The sequence below is a fragment of the Triturus cristatus genome, chromosome 2_1, assembly GCF_964204655.1.
Source record: "Triturus cristatus chromosome 2_1, aTriCri1.1, whole genome shotgun sequence".
Classification (NCBI taxonomy): Eukaryota; Metazoa; Chordata; class Amphibia; order Caudata; family Salamandridae; genus Triturus; species Triturus cristatus.
Window position 1 is genome coordinate 1184134155 of NC_140581.1, and position 20340 is coordinate 1184154494.

At 46.1% G+C, this 20340-nt stretch overlaps 1 protein-coding gene across 1 annotated transcript in view; it reads right to left on the minus strand.

Moving 5' to 3' along the window:
- The window catches only part of LOC146866582 (neuronal acetylcholine receptor subunit alpha-7-like), a 1495911-nt gene that overhangs the window by 97722 nt on the left and 1377849 nt on the right, over positions 1-20340 (minus strand). Inside the window, exon 9 of the mRNA XM_085640655.1 lies at positions 11117-11226. Coding sequence (XP_085496781.1) covers positions 11117-11226 — 110 coding nt within the window. The remainder of the gene's footprint in view (positions 1-11116; positions 11227-20340) is intronic.

The window sequence follows — 20340 nt, forward strand, 5'->3', positions numbered from 1 at the left end:
CTGGGCGCAAAAATCATCTGTAACCTCCAGTTGTAGTTCCCGAAATCCCAGCATTTCACAAATATAGACTATAATGTCCTGATGCTGAACCCCTTGAACATATTTCCCTTAGGAATAGGATCCATTTCTGGTCTTTTAGCAGGATGACCTTCTTCAAATGACTTTAAAGCAGCAGTGACTTCTTTAGACATATGATCCTGTAATTATGCTTTTGAAGTGGACAACCTATCTTCTTTTTAAATAGGAGGCACTGATTCTTCAGAGACTTTGTGTGTCTTGTCAGAGCATTTTCACTCCTGAATTGGCTATAGTAGGGTTCAAACAACCCAATATAGTGGAATTTTCTGATTACAAGTAGGTGCTAAGCAGCTCAAAGCTCAAGCCTCTTCATGGGTCAAACAGTTACTGAATGCAGCGCAGCCCACTGAAGCAGGGCTCATAAGAAGCATCTCAGTGCCCACTTCATTAGGAATGTGGCCCTCTGAAACTTGTCTCAGAAGTGGCGTCTTCCTGACCTTTCCTCTGCGAAGAACACAACCTGGTAAGGCAGTCTTCCGTCCTAGTCACTTAGAGCAAAAAGTAAGCAGCATGCCCTACTCGTCTCAGCTAATGCATTTGAGCTGTGGTACTTTGAAATTTGGGACCACGTGGGAGACAGGGCCCTACCCCTGTCTATTCCAGTATTAGCGAACCGCAAATGGTCAATACGGTATGTACAAGTGCTTTGTATAACGTTTTAGCGATAAATGCACTGTGTCTACGATATTATACATTGACTTCGTGGGTTCCATCTTAGAGCGGTGGCCATCTTATGGTTGCCCTCACATAGGCTACACATTATGAGCAAATACGGGCCTTTAGAACACATGTGCCTTCCTTTGACTTCTCTGTGACCTGTGCAGCTTGGCTCCGCTGCCCCAGGTCAGTCCGGTCCCACGAGCTCCCCGTCCTACGGCCACCTGTGATTAGCATCAGGGTTTGACACACCATAAAGCCTTTTCATCCCACACGAGCCTCCGGCTAATCTCTTTCACACCTGACTCTTCCTGCTTTATGGCTTGTTTTCCAAACAGGAGATGATCGTGTTTATTGGGGCCTGTTGATATCTGATGTGGGATCTGAGCCTTGCTGGGTAAATAATTGTGGGCTGGCTGAACTGGAATGTGGGATGATCATCATGACTCTGCCTTTTCGTTTGTAATGGATACATGTAGATGACCATGTCATAAAACAAGGAATGTGTGCCTGAAGCATGATATTTTGTATTTAAGGAGAAGCCCGTTTCTGTAACTTTAAGCAGTCTCCTGAGAACATACATGCAGTTGTACTTCTCGGATACCTGTAATTGGTCTGCAGCCAATAAACTGATCTTTGACTTCACCCAGAAGACTCTGTGTTTCTGTAGGTCTGAAACAGGAAGAACCCGAAGTCTTAGGGTGTTTTCCCCTGCACCGCTGGGCTTTAAATTCCCAGTACTTCAGTTGGCGCCCAACTCGGGACGATTTCAGCGGTATCAGTCCAAGCCAGAGGTTCGTGAGGAGCTTCGTGTGGAAATTCCGGAGGAAGGCCGCCACTTCATCGACCCCTGCATGTTGACGTGGTCCGAAAGTCTTTTCTGCGAGGTTCTCCGCGTCCCAACGGCTACGAAGGACTGCTGCCCTGATTAATCGCCCTGTTTTGGACCCTTGACGATTTTGGTAGAGCGAAACAATCGAGAGAGTCTTCTGGTGACGCCATCGATCATCGATATTCAGTTAAGTATAAGTGGAGCGTCTCCCAGTTTGTTTGGTATCCTTCGGGATTTTTGGTATCCTTCGGGATCATTTCGATTTGGAGCTTGCAAGTCCCAAAGCCAGAGGACTCGTGTATTCACGAGACTATCGTATTCGATAATCCTTTGAAGTTTGAAACTAGACTAGTGAGCGAAGATGCCTGGTTCTAGTGTATTTGGAAGATTGTTTTGTTTGGGTTGTGGAAGGGATTTCCAGTTAGAGGATTCATGTCCGGTTCCTCCAATTGGAACTCCAACTTATGAGCTTTATGTAAAACATGGCGTGGGCCCCATTGCATATAATGAAGTATGGATCCGATACACCAGAAAGGACGGTGTTTTAAAATGGCCCCAAAATGGTAGTTTCGATACAGATATCTTAGATAATTTGGAAGTTAAATTGTTTAAAAAGAAAGCCCGGCCGGCGATGTTTGATTCTTTCCGCCTATGGCGAAAGGAAGCCAAACAGAAGGAAATTAAGCTAGCGAAAAGGAATAAGAGAGAAAGAGGTATGTCAATGATGCAAGCAGCTGTGCAATTTAAAGATAATGAGGAGGAACAAATGAATGAGCAGTTACATAGACAGCATAAACTAGGGATCGATAAATGTTACCCTGTTTTGTCACCCCTTGTGCAGGATGAGACAAAAGAGAAAGAGAAAGATTCCCTAATGTCTCATTTGCTAAGTTCACCACCTCCGTATGCGAAAAATGCCACAGCGCCTCCACAGCTTGTAAATGTGCAGCCTCCAGTTAATGTGCCGCAAGCCTTCCCACAACCGCCAGCTCCTCCTCAGCTGGCTCCTATCCCTGCAGTGCAGCCCTCTCAAGGGCCGCCAGTTTTGTTACCTGTTGCCCCCGCGCTTCCTGCAACTTTGCCTAGCACATCAGCTGCCTCCCCTGGCGCTTCTTCTTGCACTACCCCGGTACCTGTATCTGACTCCGTTTTTCTTCCCTCTGTCTATCCCCCCGTTTTCGCCTCAACTTCTCCTTCAGCACGACAACGACTAGCTAATGTAGTTACTAGTTTAATGTCGCCTCTCTTTGGGTCATCTAGTGTGACCCCTGGTTTACAACGTAAGCAATTGCGTAGTCAGCTGCCTGGTCCCGACGAGAAAGAGGTGTTAGATCATCTGGCGCGTAGGTGGATTGGTTTCCCTTCACTCTATAATGTGGAATCAGTTGTTAACGTTTTCCACCAATGGGATGCCCCAACACAGAGGTATGTCTTTGACAAAATGTGTGAATTCCTCTGTGAGGAATTGGAGGATAATGGTTCAAACCCAAACCCACAGGAATTGTGTCGAGTGCGATTTGATTTTGGAACAGGTAAAATTGTGGGTCCCAAGGTAGATAAAGCAGTTGCGACTTTACTGTCCTTCAGAAATGGCGATTGTCAACAATCATTGTTCGAACAGGAATTCCTTGTGGGGAAAAAGGGAAAAGTGCGACAATACCCTATGAGAGAAGTTCCTCCGGTATGGAAGGAAGCCGTTGCGGCTGATGCCGCTCGAGGTATTGCTGCTGCTCCAGCTCATTTTCAGCGTGTTTGGGTGCATGTCCCTTGGAAGCGTTCTGAGGTGTTAGCGCTTAAGCAGACATTGCCTGACCCCCGTAAAAACCCTGCAGGATATTATAAGGAGTTATCACAAACTGCAGAATCGTGTGTCATGAATCTAGCTGACATAGATATGTTGTTTGGGAATGTGGTTCCACAGCCTTTATGGGGATCCATTCGTAATGTAGATCACGCTGCAGAATTGGGTAACACATGGGCTAATATTATTGCTGCAGACGCTGGCCAAGTTGGCGGCGCGAAGCCTGATCCTTTGGTAGCAGAACTCCCTGGTAGAATTATTACCTACATGAAAACTATAATGCCCGCGATGCGCGTAAATTGGGATAAACTGTCCGCATGTAAGCAGAAGAAAGATGAGACAGTGTCCGATTTCTTTACAAGGTTTGAAGAAACGTTTATCGACCACAGTGGTCAAGACATGAGTACTGAAGGTGGCCAACGGTTATTTGTGGATAAATTTGTACAGAATCTACTTCCCGAGTTGTGTAAGAAATTAAAAGATTCAGAAAGTTCTTGGGCCGTTTCCTCTTCAGCGCAAATACTTGCTACTGCACAGTATTATGAAAATAGAGATAAAGACGAGAAGGATAGAACAGATAAGAAAACGAAAGAACTGAAAACAAAGGTCCTCTTGCAGCAGGCTTACCCGCCACGTGGAGGACAGAATAATTATAGGCAAACCCAAGGTATCTATCAGCAGCCCCAACAGTTCCAGAATAATCAGCAAATGAATGGGTATTATCAACCACGTATCCCTGTAGGTCCCAATCAATGTTCATATTGCAGAGAGGAAGGTCATTCCAAGTATAGTTGTCCTAAATTAATGCAGCGTACTAGTAACACGTATGGCGCACGAGGTAGAGGTGGTCAACAAGCTCCTAGAGGTAGAGGGCGTGGAAATGTTCCCCAGAACGCACGTCCTCTTCCGCCTCAAAATACCTAAATAGCTTCGATCAGCAAGCCAATGCAACTGGTAATACAGCTCAGTACTATAACAATGATTATTATGCAGAAGACGACAATGTGGAAGGTAATGAATACTAGGACAGCCGTAGACAGAGAGAGGGAGTTGTTTCAGTGCCAGTGGATCAGAGCGGACCATATGTTAAAGTGACTACAGCGGGTGTAACAGAGCCCTTTCTGCTAGACACTGGTGCTGCAAAGAGTTCAATCATGCATTCAAAACTCCCTGGCGCGCCTTTGTCTGGCGATATGAATGTTTCAGTAGGTTTTTCTGGCGCCCCAGTTAGGATCCCGATTTCTAGTCCTATGTCACTTTCTGTTGGACCTTGCGAGTTAAAAGCACCCCTCATCCTACCGACAGGTTGTGGTGAAAATCTGCTAGGATTAGATTTGCTAAAAAGATTGCATGCAACGCTGTATTGTTCTCCCTCAGGAGTACAACTTACATTAGGTAAGGAAGTGATTTCCCCGATGTATTTGTCAAAGAATGCAATGCCACCTGAGTTGTCATCCGTTCCGGATGTCCTTTGGGCTACTGGTCCCAATGATGTGGGTCTCTTGGAAATACCGCCATATGTGGTCACTTTAAAAGCCAATGTCAGATTGCCACGTATTCCCCAGTACAAGATCTCCAATGAAGGTCAGAAAGCGTTGTTAGCAATTGTCAGGGATTTGATTAAAAAGAGTGTAATTGAAGAGACAAGAGGCAACGTTTGCAACAGTCCTGTTTTACCTGTCTTAAAACGAACGGACCCTTCACAGCCACCTGTTTACAGATTTGTGATTGATCTCAGAGAGGTTAATAAGATTGTTGTGCCACAGTTTCCAGTTGTCCCTGATATAACTGCCTTGTTAACCATGATTCCAGCCTCCGCTGCATGGTTTTCAGTGATAGATTTGAAGAATGCTTTCTTTAGCATCCCAATTGCAGAAGAGAGCAGGGACATTTTTGGCTTCAGTTTAGGAGGTCGAAGCTTCCGCTTTAAACGCGCTCCCCAGGGCTACTGTGAAAGTCCATCAATATACAGTCAAGCTTTGAAAGCGCAGCTTGATGCACTGGTTTTACCCAGTGGCGCTATCCTTATTCAGTACGTTGACGATTTGCTAATCGCCGCGGATACTGAAAGGATTTGCAAACAAGCTACAGTGTCATTGTTGCGTCATTTGTCTGCCTTCCGTCACAAAGTGTCTCTCTCAAAACTGCAATATTGTCGACAAGAAGTGACCTACTTAGGTCATCTCTTATCGAAGGAGGGAAGGAAACTGACCCCAGAAAGAATTCAAGCCATTTCACAATTGAGCGTGCCAAGAACACAGAGAGAAGTGAGTGCTTTCTTGGGCATTACTTCATACTGTAGGCATTGGATACCAAATTTTTCTTTGCTGGTAAAACCTTTGTTAGCATTAACATGTAAAGACACACCGAATCCTATCCCATGGTCTGAGGAGTGTCAGAAAAGTTTTTTGGAATTGCGTAATGCATTATGTTCAGCTCCTGTGTTGGGTACCCCTGACTACAGCAAGCCTTTTACATTGTATGTTCATGAAAAAGATGGTTGCGCATTATCAGTGTTAACACAGCCTTTTGGCGACAGACCGCGTCCATGCGCATATTTTTCGTCAACCTTGGACCCGGTAGCGAGGGCATTGCCAAGTTGTTTGAGAGCTACAGCCGCCGCAGCTATGTCTATTCGACAGTCTGCCGGACTAGTAATGGATAATACATTGATTGTTATGGTTCCACATGCTGTGGACACATTGTTAAACAGGACCAAGACACAGCACTTAACTAGTGCGCGATTGTCAGGATATGAATTGACACTGTTAGCAAATCATATACACATAAAGAGATGCAACATGTTGAATCCAGCTACATTATTGCCAATACCAGCAGACCTAGATGAGATTGAGCAACATGATTGTGTGTTCAGAACAGAAGAAGAGACAAAAGGGAGAATAGATCTTAAAGATACTCCCCTGACTGAGTGTGATGGTACCTTATGGGTGGATGGTTCGTGCTTCAAGCTTCCGAATGGTGATACAACTGCTGCATATGCTATCACGACTTTGCACACGATTGTTGAAACTGCACGAGTGCCACATAATTCAGCTCAAGCAGCAGAATTAATTGCCCTTACAAGAGCATGCGTGTTGTCTGAAGGAATGAAAGTGAACATATATACGGATAGTCAGTACGCCTTTGGCGTGGCGCATAGTTTTGGGCGATTGTGGAAAGAACGTGGGTTCCTGACTTCGCATGGAGCTAAGATTCAGAATGGCAAATTGGTGAATGATCTCCTTGAGTCACTGACCCTACCGTTACAAGTTGCGATCATGAAATGCAGTGCGCACAAGAAAATCACTGATGATGTTGGTCGTGGTAATGCGTTTGCTGATGAAATCGCAAAAGAAACAGCAAAAGATGTGAAGACTCGAATGTATGTTGCAGGCCCTGCAAGATGGGTTGGTGATGTTGGAATGTGTGAAAACACAATAGAAAGTGTAAAGTCCCTTCAAGCTGAAGCCACAGAGAAAGAGTTGAGCAAGTGGAGAGAAAGTACGGGTAAATTGGATGAAAATGGTTGTTGGATTGATTTGTCAGAACATCTCAGTATGAATGGCACATATCAGTATGAAAGGAATCTGTAAGTTGTTGGCTCCAGTATGGCAGAATGCTGGAATTCCCAAGTGTGCAGAGAATGTGGTCAAGAATTGTATGGTATGTTTGAAGTATAACCCTGGTAGAGGAACCCCAACTCCAGCTGGTCATTTTGCGCCTCCATCATATCCATTTGAAGTTTTGCAGCTAGATTTTATCCACATGGAAAGGTGCAACAACTTGAAATATGTATTGGTTGTTGTTTGCGCTTTTTCAAAATGGATAGAAGCATATCCCTTAAAAGACAACACTGCTTTATCCACAGCCAAAGCCCTTGTGAAGGAATTTTTTCCTAGGTTTGGAATGCCAAGAATGGTGTGGAGTGATAATGGGAGTGAATTTGTGGGTCGAGTGATGAAGAATGTGTGTGAGGGGTTAGGGATCAAGCAAAAGTTTCACGCTGCAAATCACCCCCAATCAGCCGGATTAGTAGAATGCTACAATGGCACTCTGAAGCTGAAACTAGCCAAAATCCAGGCGAGCTCCGGTCTTAAATGGCCTGACGCTCTGCCTCTAGCACTCCTATCCACCAGAATGACTGTGCATTCACGAGTGAGACTTAGTCCATACGAAGTTGTTTTTGGCCGCCCGGCCAATGTATGGGGTGTGCCAAGACCAACGAAATTCTGCGAAATAGAACATCCAGTACTGCTTGATTATTTGTATGAATTGACGGCTAAATTGCGTGTTTTACACCAACAGGTGCATGATACTCTCCCCCAGGCCTCTGAAGCTCCCGGACACCCTATTGACCCTGGCACGTGGGTTCTCATCAAGAATTTCCAGCGAAAGAGCAACGATGAGCCCCGTTGGATTGGCCCTCACCTCGTACTTCTGTCTACAAGATCAGCTGTTCGAGTAAAGGGGAAGAAGAACTGGATTCACGGCACCCACTGTAAGAGGATCCCTTTGCCTCTACCATATGACCAGTGGGTCCAGGAGGGTATCGCCGATTCTGAAACAGACACTGTACCTCGTTTTGTACCATTCAGTGATGCACGCCTGAGAGGCACAACCTCAGCACAAGGAAGTGACGATATTTTGCAAGAAGCTGTGCCACCGTCAATTCGATTGGACACCACAGAGCCTGAACTCTTGTTTCAAGACCAGACAGTACCTGGCAGCAACCACTACAACTTGAGACCAAGGCCTATGGACAAATAAAAATTACCTTCCCTTACTATTTTTTTATATTATAGCTCTCCCATCTGAAGGACTTTCTTGATTTTTGTTTTTCGAACCACCATCCGGGTTCAGCCGCAGGGTCGCGGTGCCAAGACTTTGGGGTACAGGCCGAAGACGTTAGGTCAACAGCTCTGGTTGGTCTGGGGCGTTCCCTGGACTGACAGGCGTACTCCTTAGCAGAAGATACTCACCCGCCGCGAGCGGCACGATTAGAGGATGGAGTTTTTCAAGATGGAGAGACCCGCTGAGGAAATTAACTTTAAAACGAGAATATGTAAAATAATGAAGAGCAAATGTTTTGTATTATTATGTTTGTTTATACTATGTAGTATGATGGTGTTTACTGTAGGTTATGTATTCTTCTCCTCTCAAGTGCCCATTGCACCCACTGTACAGCCTATACCTCCTCCTACTGTCTCCTCACACTCTTTCCACCCTCTGCCTGAACACGAACAAGCTAGACGATCAGAGTTTGTAAACAACTCGTTTATTCAGCTCCTGCACCAGCACCAACTAGTCATGAATACAACCAATTGCTGGGTGTGTGGTTTAATGACACATACCATTAACAAGGGTATTCCTTATCTAGTGCTGCCGTTTAGTTACAATGGATCGTCATGGGCATTCCAGACCATGTTCCTTTTTGCATTAGATGCCTACTCCCCGCGACAACCGCGTTCCATCAGACCTAGCACCAATAATAAAGCTTTAATGAAAGGAGTTGCCGATATGAGCAGAGATATCGACGCATACTCATCTATTCCCAAGGATGAATTGAGAGCTTATGTAGGGTGGAACGCGACGGGGTATAGTATTAGTCTGGGTGAAAGGCAGCGAAAAATCTCATCCCCAATTTGGGTCGTACCCCACATATGTCGGTTCTGTTTACAAGGTAATGGTCAGAATCCAAGAGCTCAACTGGGGAGAAGTGACTGTACTGAAACGTACACTTTTCCATCGCAGTTTTCCCCTGCGTTTTTGGCTGCCAAGGGTACATATTTTGTCTGCAGTGACCGAACATATACATGGTTGCCCCCTGATTTCTCGGGCACATGTTATATTGCAAATCTGCTACCGCCAACATTTACTGCTGCCTCTGACTATCACAAGACCAGAGTTGTGAGAGGCGTGATTAGTAAGGAGGATACTGCCGGTCAGGAAGCGGGAGACTTCTTTTTGCGTTTCCTGCCGTTTTGGGGACCTATGGTTAATAGTAGGAACCTGAGACAACTGACTCGTGTGGTTGAATCCACTGTTAATGTTGCCTCATGACTTTGCAGAACCGCATGGTTCTAGACGTCATACTTGTAGACCGCGGTGGGGTATGTAAGGTTATCCAATCTAGTTGTTGCATTTTCATACCAGATAACGCTCCAACAGTTTATCAAACCATCTCCAAACTGCATAGAATATCTGAATCCATACACGTGGATAAAGGAGATTGGTCACTGGTGGGGTGGTTCTGGGAACTGATATCTGCCTGGGGTTGGAAAATTCTGATGGTCATTGGAATGATCTTAGCCATCCTTTTCCTGTTCTGTCTGTGCATACAGTGTGCTCCTGCGATATGTGGCCTCTGTGCTACATTATGTGTAAGGAAACCTGTATCGAGGGACGAGCTAAGTAATAGGATGATGCTACAGCAACATCTCCATGACTTCGTGAATATTGACCTGGACTCGGATTGATATAAGCATAGTTATTGCCTATGTAAGGGCAAAAGGAGGGTCTGTGGTACTTTGAAATTTGGGACCGCGTGGGAGACAGGGCCCTACCCCTGTCTATTCCAGTATTAGCGAACCGCGAATGGTCAATACGGTATGTACAAGTGCTTTGTATAACGTTTTAGCGATAAATGCACTGTGTATACGATATTATACATTGACTTCGTGGGTTCCATCTTAGAGCGGTGGCCATCTTATGGTTGCCCTCACATAGGCTACACATTATGAGCAAATACGGGCCTTTAGAACACATGTGCCTTCCTTTGACTTCTCTGTGACCTGTGCAGCTTGGCTCCGCTGCCCCAGGTCAGTCCGGTCCCACGAGCTCCCCGTCCTACGGCCACCTGTGATTAGCATCAGGGTTTGACACACCATAAAGCCTTTTCATCCCACACGAGCCTCCGGCTAATCTCTTTCACACCTGACTCTTCCTGCTCTATGGCTTGTTTTCCAAACAGGAGATGCTCGTGTTTATTGGGGCCTGTTGATATCTGATGTGGGATCTGAGCCTTGCTGGGTAAATAATTGTGGGCTGGCTGAACTGGAATGTGGGATGGTCATCATGACTCTGCCTTTTCGTTTGTAATGGATACATGTAGATGACCATGTCATAAAACAAGGAATGTGTGCCTGAAGCATGATATTTTGTATTTAAGGAGAAGCCCGTTTCTGTAACTTTAAGCAGTCTCCTGAGAACATACATGCTGTACTTCTCGGATACATGTAATTGGTCTGCAGCCAATAAACTGATCTTTGACTTCACCCAGAAGACTCTGTGTTTCTGTAGGTCTGAAACAGGAAGAACCCGAAGTCTTAGGGTGTGTTCCCCTGCACCGCTGGGCTTTAAATTCCCAGTACTTCAGAGCAAGTGGATAGTAACAAAATGATTTTTAATATTTAACAGGTTACAAAGAGTAAATTGATTATCAAAAAATAAAATAAAATAACCTACCCTCTTGTAGGAACTTCTCCACAGGTAATAGGAAACAAGTGTGGTTTGCTGTATTGAAGAAAATCATCTTACATTTGATACAACATTAAAAGAAATTACATGAACCACACTCTTACAATGAATACTTTTTCTTGTCAGAATCAGTGTAATATTACTTAAGCTGCAACACAGTAGCACCCAACAATTGTGACTGTATTTTTAGGAATTTTATATTTTTAGCCATCATTAAAACATAAAATTGAGAGAGGTTATAAACTGAAGTAGTGCTTATTTTGGCCACTTACCCATCTTGGCATTTTTCCTGCTTGAGGATCATGATGGTGAAACTGAAGTACCAGCACTGTGACCACAACAGACAGTCCCACGATCACCATGATGCTTGCAAAATATTGTGCTGGAAAGGTAAAACAGGACCCGCATCACGTGTGGGCTCATTTTCCAAGATTTTCACAGGATCAGGCTAACCAGCTAGAGATTTGCAATCTAAGAACTTAGGCATGTAACACAACTTTTTTTTAATACATTTTTTAAAATAAATCTTTTTTTTAAACAGTCGCTCGGTACACAATACACAACGGCAGTGGATCTTTTGCATAGTGAACAGTTGAAGGAGAATGGACAAAATCGTAGGCATCCATAGAAGCATTATTACACATTGTAAAATTCCGGCATAACAAGAAGGAACATCCTCCTCAAGAGTAGATGACTTCCAGAAACATGATACACCCAACCCCCCAGTCCGATTACACTCCCAGTTAGTAACAACTTAAACGTATGTAAAATGCACCTGCTTGCCCCAGAATCCTGCATCGTCAGCGGTGCTACATGAGGCAGCTGCTATATGTAGAAGCAAAAGAAGTACTCAGCCACAGTGGTGTTATGTCGGGGTGAGACACATGATTATGCCTGTTGTGTGTCGCATCAAGGTGCAGTCATATGTTGTTATGGTATGTTAAAATGTTTATGGAGCGCAGCGTATACCTGAGGATGTCTTGGCGCTAGCCTAGGTAAAGTGCATATGTGAGAAAGGCGGAGATTACTGGTTGAAAAGCCAGGTTTCAAGGAGCTTTCTGAACATCTGAAGAGAGGCACCCGATCTAATGTATGCAGACAGGATATTCCACTGTTTGATTGCTCCGGCAAGAAAGCTGCTTCCACCCCATTTGGTTTATTTGTATCTGAAGGTGTTAGGTTTGTAGGCTCTCATTGATCTGAGATTTCTATTGGGAACGTACCAAGAAATGGCTTGTCTCAGAAATGCTGGCCCGATTCCTAACAGTCAACCAGTGAAGATCTTTGATGGTTCGGGATACTGATTGATGTTTGGGAAGGCCAAGAAGCAGCCTAGTAGTAGATTTCTGCAGAATCTGAAGTTTGTTGATATATTGTGCCTGAAGACCGAAATATAAACCATTACAGTAATCCAATTTAGAGAAAATTGATGTGGAAATCACTGTCTTTCTAGAGTTAATGGGGAGAAAGTTTAGAATTTTCTTTAGGATTCTGAGAGTATTATAAAAGGACGATAACACTGCATTAATTTGCTTGCTAAGATTTGGGTTTTCATCTAGAATTACCCCATGACTCTTGGCTTTGGGAGTCGGCAAGGGAAGCATGCTCATTTCTGATGGCTAGCTAGCAGTGGATCAGAAATTGGGATTATTTCTCAAGAGGATCACCTCTGTCTTTTCAGAGTTTAATTAGAAACAGTGCTTGCTCAACAAGTGAACTAATTTCTCCCATACAGTTATAAATTCGGAGGCTGGTATAATTAGTAACATTGGTGGAGGATAGCACAATCTGCGTATTATCCGCATATGATGTGAGGGAAAAATCAAAGGATTGAATCAGAGGGGTGAGTTCTGTTACATATAAATTGAAAAGGGTGCTGAGAGAAGATCCCTGCGGCTCTCCACAGGGCAAGGAGAAGGTGTTAGAACTGAAGGTATCCAATTTAACCGTGTTATCCCTGTTGTCTCGGAAGGACTTGAGTAACTCCAAGGCCATATTTTTTATGCCCATGGCTTCCAGGTAAGAAATCAGAGTTGGGTGGTCCACAGTGTTGAAAGTTGCCAACAGATCCAGCAGGATCAAAGCAGCCATTCCGCCTTCATCTAAAATGATCTTGAGTTCGTCAGTGGCCTTAATTAGGGAGCGTTGGATCCAACAGATTATTCTCTTTGATGAATTCATTCAATTGACTGTTCATGTTTTTTTCTATTATTTTGGCTGGAAAGGGTAGTCTAGGAATGGGTTGGTAATTAGAGGGGTCTCCGGATCCTGACTGGCTTTTTTTAAAGCGGTATAATTGAAGCCCTCTTCCAGAGAGTAGGAAGGATTCCTGTATGAAACATGGAATAGAAGATATTTGTCAATACCATGGCTATTGGTTTCAGGATTGACTTAAGCACTGAAGGGGCAGGGATCATCTGGGGATCCAGGTTTGGTGGGCTGGATGAGATTCCCAATCTGCAATTTTGAGACTGGGATAAAATTGGTTAACGAGGTCAGTGAGATATCATTATCCTTAATGCAGTCTACCGTGCTGTTAGCCACTTGTGAAATCGCATTGTTGGAATGGTTAAATAGGTTATAAATGTGGTTGACTTTACTCTTGAAGTGTTGGGCAATGGTGTCACAGAAGGGTTGGCTGTTACAACCTCCTTTAACCCTTTTACCGCGGCGGAAATTCCGACACGGTGCGGCACCTTTGATGAGTGGCCGGGGACGGAGGTAGTGCGCGCGACAGTCGTTGTCCGACAGAAGCACGCAACGGGTTAATCTCTGGTTGTTTTGTTAGTTTGTTTGTTACCTGGAAAGGTTCCCTGGTAGGTTTAGGGAAACCTGCTCTCGCTTCAATGAAGCAAAGCAGATTGCTTTTCCACATGGGGAGCAGCATGTTAGCTGCTCCCCATGTGGAAAAGCAATGCCGGCTCCCGCAGGAGGCGGGGAGCCGGCTGGGACCGTGGGGGGATTGGGGACCCCCCCACGGTCTCCAACGAGAGGCCAGGCCCCGGGGGATGGGGGCCCCGGGGCCAGAAGTGGCCCGGGAGGGGGGAAACGCGGTCCCCCTCCCAAATTAAACATAAAAAATAAATAATTTAAAAAAAAAAACAATGGCCGGGTCCTTAAAGGGGTTACAACAAACAAATGATGGACGGAATGCTGACAATGCATACATTCTCCCCCAGTCAAGAGATCTGGGTTAAATCCATCGTTCTTTTGCCCACTACACCACCCCAGTTTAGACATGGCCATATGCAAATCAGTCTTGACCCTGTGCCTCATGGGAACAGTCCAGCCCGAACTGCCAAGCCATGTCTTCCCTGGACCGGAATCAAGCATCCTAGGACCGGTTTCTGGCTATCAGCCGTCATCAGCCAGGATAGCTTGACTCCAGTGGCGTTGTGAGCACGGGTCCCACGTCTGGGAATACCCATCCCACTTAGGGCGAAAAGCGTTACAACAAACAAATGATGGACGGAATGCTGACAATGCATACATTCTCCCCCAGTCAAGAGATCTGGGTTAAATCCATCGTTCTTTTGCCCACTACACCACCCCAGTTTAGACATGGCCATATGCAAATCCGTCTTGACCCTGTGCCTCATGGGAACAGTCCAGCCCGAACTGCCAAGCCATGTCTTCCCTGGACCGGAATCAAGCATCCTAGGACCGGTTTCTGGCTATCAGCCGTCATCAGCCAGGATAGCTTGACTCCAGTGGCGTAGTGAGCACGGGTCCCACGTCTGGGAATACCCATCCCACTTAGGGCGAAAAGCGTTACAACAAACAAATGATGGACGGAATGCTGACAATGCATACATTCTCCCCCAGTCAAGAGATCTGGGTTAAATCCATCGTTCTTTTGCCCACTACACCACCCCAGTTTAGACATGGCCATATGCAAATCAGTCTTGACCCTGTGCCTCATGGGAACAGTCCAGCCCGAACTGCCAAGCCATGTCTTCCCTGGACCGGAATCAAGCATCCTAGGACCGGTTTCTGGCTATCAGCCGTCATCAGCCAGGATAGCTTGACTCCAGTGGCGTAGTGAGCACGGGTCCCACGTCTGGGAATACCCATCCCACTTAGGGCGAAAAGCGTTACAACAAACAAATGATGGACGGAATGCTGACAATGCATACATTCTCCCCCAGTCAAGAGATCTGGGTTAAATCCATCGTTCTTTTGCCCACTACACCACCCCAGTTTAGACATGGCCATATGCAAATCAGTCTTGACCCTGTGCCTCATGGGAACAGTCCAGCCCGAACTGCCAAGCCATGTCTTCCCTGGACCGGAATCAAGCATCCTAGGACCGGTTTCTGGCTATCAGCCGTCATCAGCCAGGATAGCTTGACTCCAGTGGCGTAGTGAGCACGGGTCCCACGTCTGGGAATACCCATCCCACTTAGGGCGAAAAGCGTTACAACAGATCTCTTGACTGGGTGCGAGTGTTTGATTGGTTCTGATGCTCCGTCCATCACCACCCCCTTTTGTACCGCGTTGTTCGCCATAAGTTGGCAGGGTATGCTCAGACGTAAGTCCCTTGCTCACTTTGCCACTGGATTCAAGCAAGCCTGGCTGAAGACGGCTGAAATGCCAGAAACCGGTCCTAGGAAGCTTGTTTCCGGTCCAGGGAAGGCATGGCTTGGCAGTTCGGGCTGGACTGTTCCCATGAGGCACAGGGTCAGACTGATTTGCATATGGCCATGTCTGAAATGGGGTGGCAGAGTGGGCTAAAGAACGGTGATGGATCAAACCCAGATCTGTTGACTGGGTGCGAGTGTTTGATTGGTTCTGATGCTCCGTCCATCACCACCACCTTTTGTACCGCGGGGTCCTTAAAGGGGCCAGAGGAGGGGGCTTTGCAGCCCCCCTCCATAACAAATTTTTAAAAAAAGGCCCATGCCCCGGGGGATGGTGTCCCCGGGGCAAATTATGGCCTCGGGAGGGGGGGCCACGCAGCCCCCTTCCTGATTTTTTTTTTCCCCAAAAAAAATTGGGGTCGGGCCCTGGGGGATGGGGTCCCAAGGGCCAAAAAAATAGAAAAAAAGCCCCCCTTCTAAAAAACAAGAAGGAACAAAAAAAAACGGGATCGGGCCGGAGGCCACGCCCCCTCCTTACACCACTCTGCAAGAGCGCCCCCTGGCGCGTTTGCAGAGGGGGAACTAATTCCCCTTGAATACTGGGGGTTCCTGGGGGCCAACTAGCCTACCATGAACCTCCAGTATGAGCCAGGGGGCTGCGTTGCAGAGTGGTGTAATGAGGTCACGCCCCTTTTTACACCTCTCTGCAATGCAGCTCCGTGGCGCTTACTGGAGGTACCTGGTGGCCTAGTTGGCCGCTAGGGGACCTCAGGATTCAAGGGGACTTAATCCCCCAAAGCGCCACGGAGCTGCATTGCAGAGTGTTGTAAAAAGGGGCGTGGCCTCTGAACACCTCTCTGGAACGCAGCTCCCTGACGCATACTGGAGGTACCTGGTGGGCTAGTTGGCCCCAAGGGGACTGCAGGATTTAAGAGGAATTAATTCCCCAACTTAAAACGCGCCACAGGGCGTGTTTGCACACGTCACCTCAGGCCCCGCCCCCTTCCTTTACCATTGTACAAATATTCTTCTAAAATCAGCCTAACTACGAATTCCGATTTACTCACCTGTTATCAGGAGAGAACCCAGGGCTGCATCTTTTAGACCAGCACTGACCCTGAAAAGTAATTCTAAGCGTACTTACCAGTAACTTGTATTTCCTTCCATAGGAATCCAATGTGTGGTTTTCAGCAGAAAAGTTTCTAAGTGTCTATTTTCACAAACTAAAAATATTCCTAAAAAATCGTCTGTATGACTTAAACACATTCTTTCAACTGTTTACAGGAGGCTGGCCAGTGCTGGATCCAGGATCCACCACTGAGTAAGAAAAAGTAACGATAACACTACTTACCTGCTAAGTGAATTTTCTGCCGTAGGATAACATTGGTGATTCTATGGGAAAAAGTTTCTAAGTGTCAACTTTTAAAATACAATAATATTCCTTAAAAATTACTACTGTAATCAAAGCACTTTTACTCAACTGTTTACAGGAGATGTCCAAGGACTGAATCTAGGATCCAGTCCTGTGGTTAGAAAAGTAATCCATAAAGTAACTAATTGCATTTAATTAGAAATTCACATTGAGCTCAATGTTGCTTTGTGTTTGAAATTGTGTTGCCCATTGCAACAACTGTAACTACTGTACTTAAAAGTCTGTTGCCTATTTGCCAAGTATTTAAACTAAAGTAATTCATTCTGAGAAAGCATATTTTGTATTGTAATGTATAATGTAATTATAATGTAATTAAAAAAAATATATCTAAAATTAAATAGTTTTAAAAATGTAGTAAATCAGTATCATAAAAATCAGTATAACAATTAATACATTAAAAATTGTCATTTACAAAATGCCTGATATAGTTAGGAATTAGCATTTAAAAAACCTTTGAAATTCACTGAAAAAACCATAGGTTTCAGGGGCGTTATAGTTAGGAATTGGCATTTAAAAAACCTTAGAAATTCACTGAAAAAACCATAGGTTTCAGGGGCGTTATAGTTAGCTGGACATTTCCCTCGTACAAAACCCTAGAAATTTCCCCGTTATAGTTAGTTCAGCTAACTATAACTTGCGCCCCCGCAATGCACTGCTGATGACGTCACATATTACATCACTCATGACATGGTCAGTGACATCACTGATGACATCACTGATGACATCTCAAATGACATCACTGATGACATCACTGATGACGTCATCCATGTGATAAATTAGTGCATCTTCTAACACCCTAATATAACCTTTGATACACCGACTCAAAATTTCAGACGGCCAATCAAATCAATTTCATTTAAGGAAGCACAGGCAGGCTATGCTACTATGATCAGGCGGCAGGCCGCCGTCCTACTCATTATAATTTATTAAACTGTAAATACCACCTGACCTGTCACCTGACCATGATGATGTAGACGTGCTTGCAGCGAGCAGATGTCACCGCCTCCGCGCGCCTCTGTTTTATTTAGGTTTGGGTCTGCTGCCTGGTAGTGATGCTCTTGCGCATTGGGAAAAAGTGTGCGTGACTCCTCAGAGGGCAGGCGAGGTCGAGGCAGGCTGAGGCATCTCAGAGGCCAGAGAGACAGAGACTGGGAAAGAGAGCAGCTTAGCGGCACCCCATATAATTTAATTTCCCCTGTCTGCCGCCCACAGGTGAGTGCTATTTGTTCAGAAGCAGAGAAACCGTGCGTCGGCCAAAGTATGTAACCCTAGCCACAGTGTGCCCAGAAGGCAGTGTAGGCACTTCGTGTAGGTATTAAATAACGCACAGTGTGAAGCAAACCTTGCACACGGCGCTAGGAGAGAAATTAAACTGAGAGTGGAGGGAAGCAGGTGTGCGGAGGCAAAGAGCTGCCCGGGAAGTTCAAGGGATATTGTATTTAGTTCCCCACATTTTAGTGTGCAAATTTGTGTGTGTGTCTCCGCTAAGTATTTAGGAAACTGAGAGCAGCAGGTGGAAATCATGGGCAGACAATAAACATGTAGGTTGATCAAATACCACCTTGCCCTAACACCAATCACCGTTAACAAAAACACAGTCTATACTGCAAAGAACGATCCTGAAACTCGATACATTGGCACAGCTGATGTAGCATTGGACCAGTTTCTTGATTGTAACTTGTCAGGAGTGCAGTATTATCTTTAAAGAAACAGGCGTGAGGTGATTTGCCTCTTACAGTACAGAAGGTTCGGCTGAATTCCATGTATTCAGCATACTCAGTCTTATTTTTGCCAATCATCTGGTAATTTGACCTCTACCATGGCTGAAATTTACCAGATTGGCTGAGCGGAGCCAAATGTTCGTTTAAAAGAGAGGCTTATCTTTTATAGCTAAATTGCACAACTGCTCGCCTTGTTGACAGCCCTCTTTTTTCAGAGGTGCCAAGAGTAAGAATGGGCAATGAAGGGACAATTTATCTCACCTACTTTTTTTTTATCAAAACAGGTGGTTTGCTCTCCTAAATGTCGAGGCCAAGGTTTTGGCCAAGGCCCTAGCTAATCGCCTCCTACCTCATGTCTCGACTTTGGTCCACCCGGACCAGGCAGGATTCATGCCTCATAGGGCAAAGCGACATAACATAAGGCGGGCTCACGCTGCATTGGCGGCGGTCCGAGGGACGGGGGAGCCGGCGGCGCTCTTACTGGCGGACATGGACATGGCATTTGATTCCCTAAGCTGGATTTACCTGTTCTCCCTCCTTCACCGGATTAATCTCGGCCCTCGGTTCCTGTCGTATGTGATGCTCTTGTACACCGAACTGACAGCCTCAGTCCGCGTGGCGGGAGCGGTCTCGTCCGGCTTCCCCATTTGTCGGGGTACTAGACAGGGGTGCCCCCTCTCGCCCTATTTATTCGCCCTCGCCATGGAGCCACTGGCGGCGTGGGTGCGTATAGATGCACAGTTGAAGGGGTTTGAGTGGGCCCGGGCCTATCGGATAGGATAGCATTATATGCCAAAGATGTTCTATTCTTTTTAACAGCACTGGATAGGTCGGGACCACGCATACTGGAGATAATGTAAATTTTCGGGGAAGCGTCCGGGCTGTATATGAACCCTCGCAAGTCCACACTGTGGGTCTTGGGTACTCGGGCAGGGGTGGGCGCGTGGGCATCTGCGCTGCAGGTAGCTGACGGAGGACTTAAATACCTAAGAGTTTTTCAGAAATATCGTGGGAGCGGAACTTGGCGCCGGTGTGGGAGCGCGTCCGTGCAGACGTTACAGCATGGTCCCGTATGCCACTGACTATATATGGCAGATCAGCAATCTTTAAGATGGTTGCGCTCCCCCGCTTGCTCTACCAACTACAGAATCACCCGTATCGGATCGCGCCTCGCTGGTTCCGACTGGTGAATTCGGTGCTAGGCCGGTTTCTATGGGGGCAGGGGGCGTGCGGGTGGCGCTGCGCACGTGCTTTCTCTCCACTTATTGTGGAGGGCTGGCGACCTCAGATATACTTTCGTACTACCAAGCATCGCACCTGCTGGTCCTCAATGAGTGGTGGTATGGAGACCGAGGGGATCCGGCATATGCGCTGGAGAGGCATCTAATGGGGCATCACACTCTTCACACAATACTATATTCAGCGACGCTTCGTAATGCGCTGCCGCCGGTGTCAAGGGTGGTTTTCCAGATTTGGCGGCAGCCCCTAAGGCGAATGGGGTGGTGGAATACACTGACGGGGAAAACCCCTTTGTGGCACAATGGACGGCTGCCGGAGCTGGCGACGCTGCAGGGGTTTAGCAGATGGGATGACATTGGCATCTCCACTCTGGGCGACGTGATGAGGAATGGGTCCCTTAAGTTGTTCCGGGATCTGCAGGACGAATTTGGCATGCCCCGGACACAGTTCTACTGGTACCTCCAGCTCCGTCATGCGCTCTCCCCTAGTTTGGAGGGCCTCGCTGACATTCCCGAGTTTAGTCC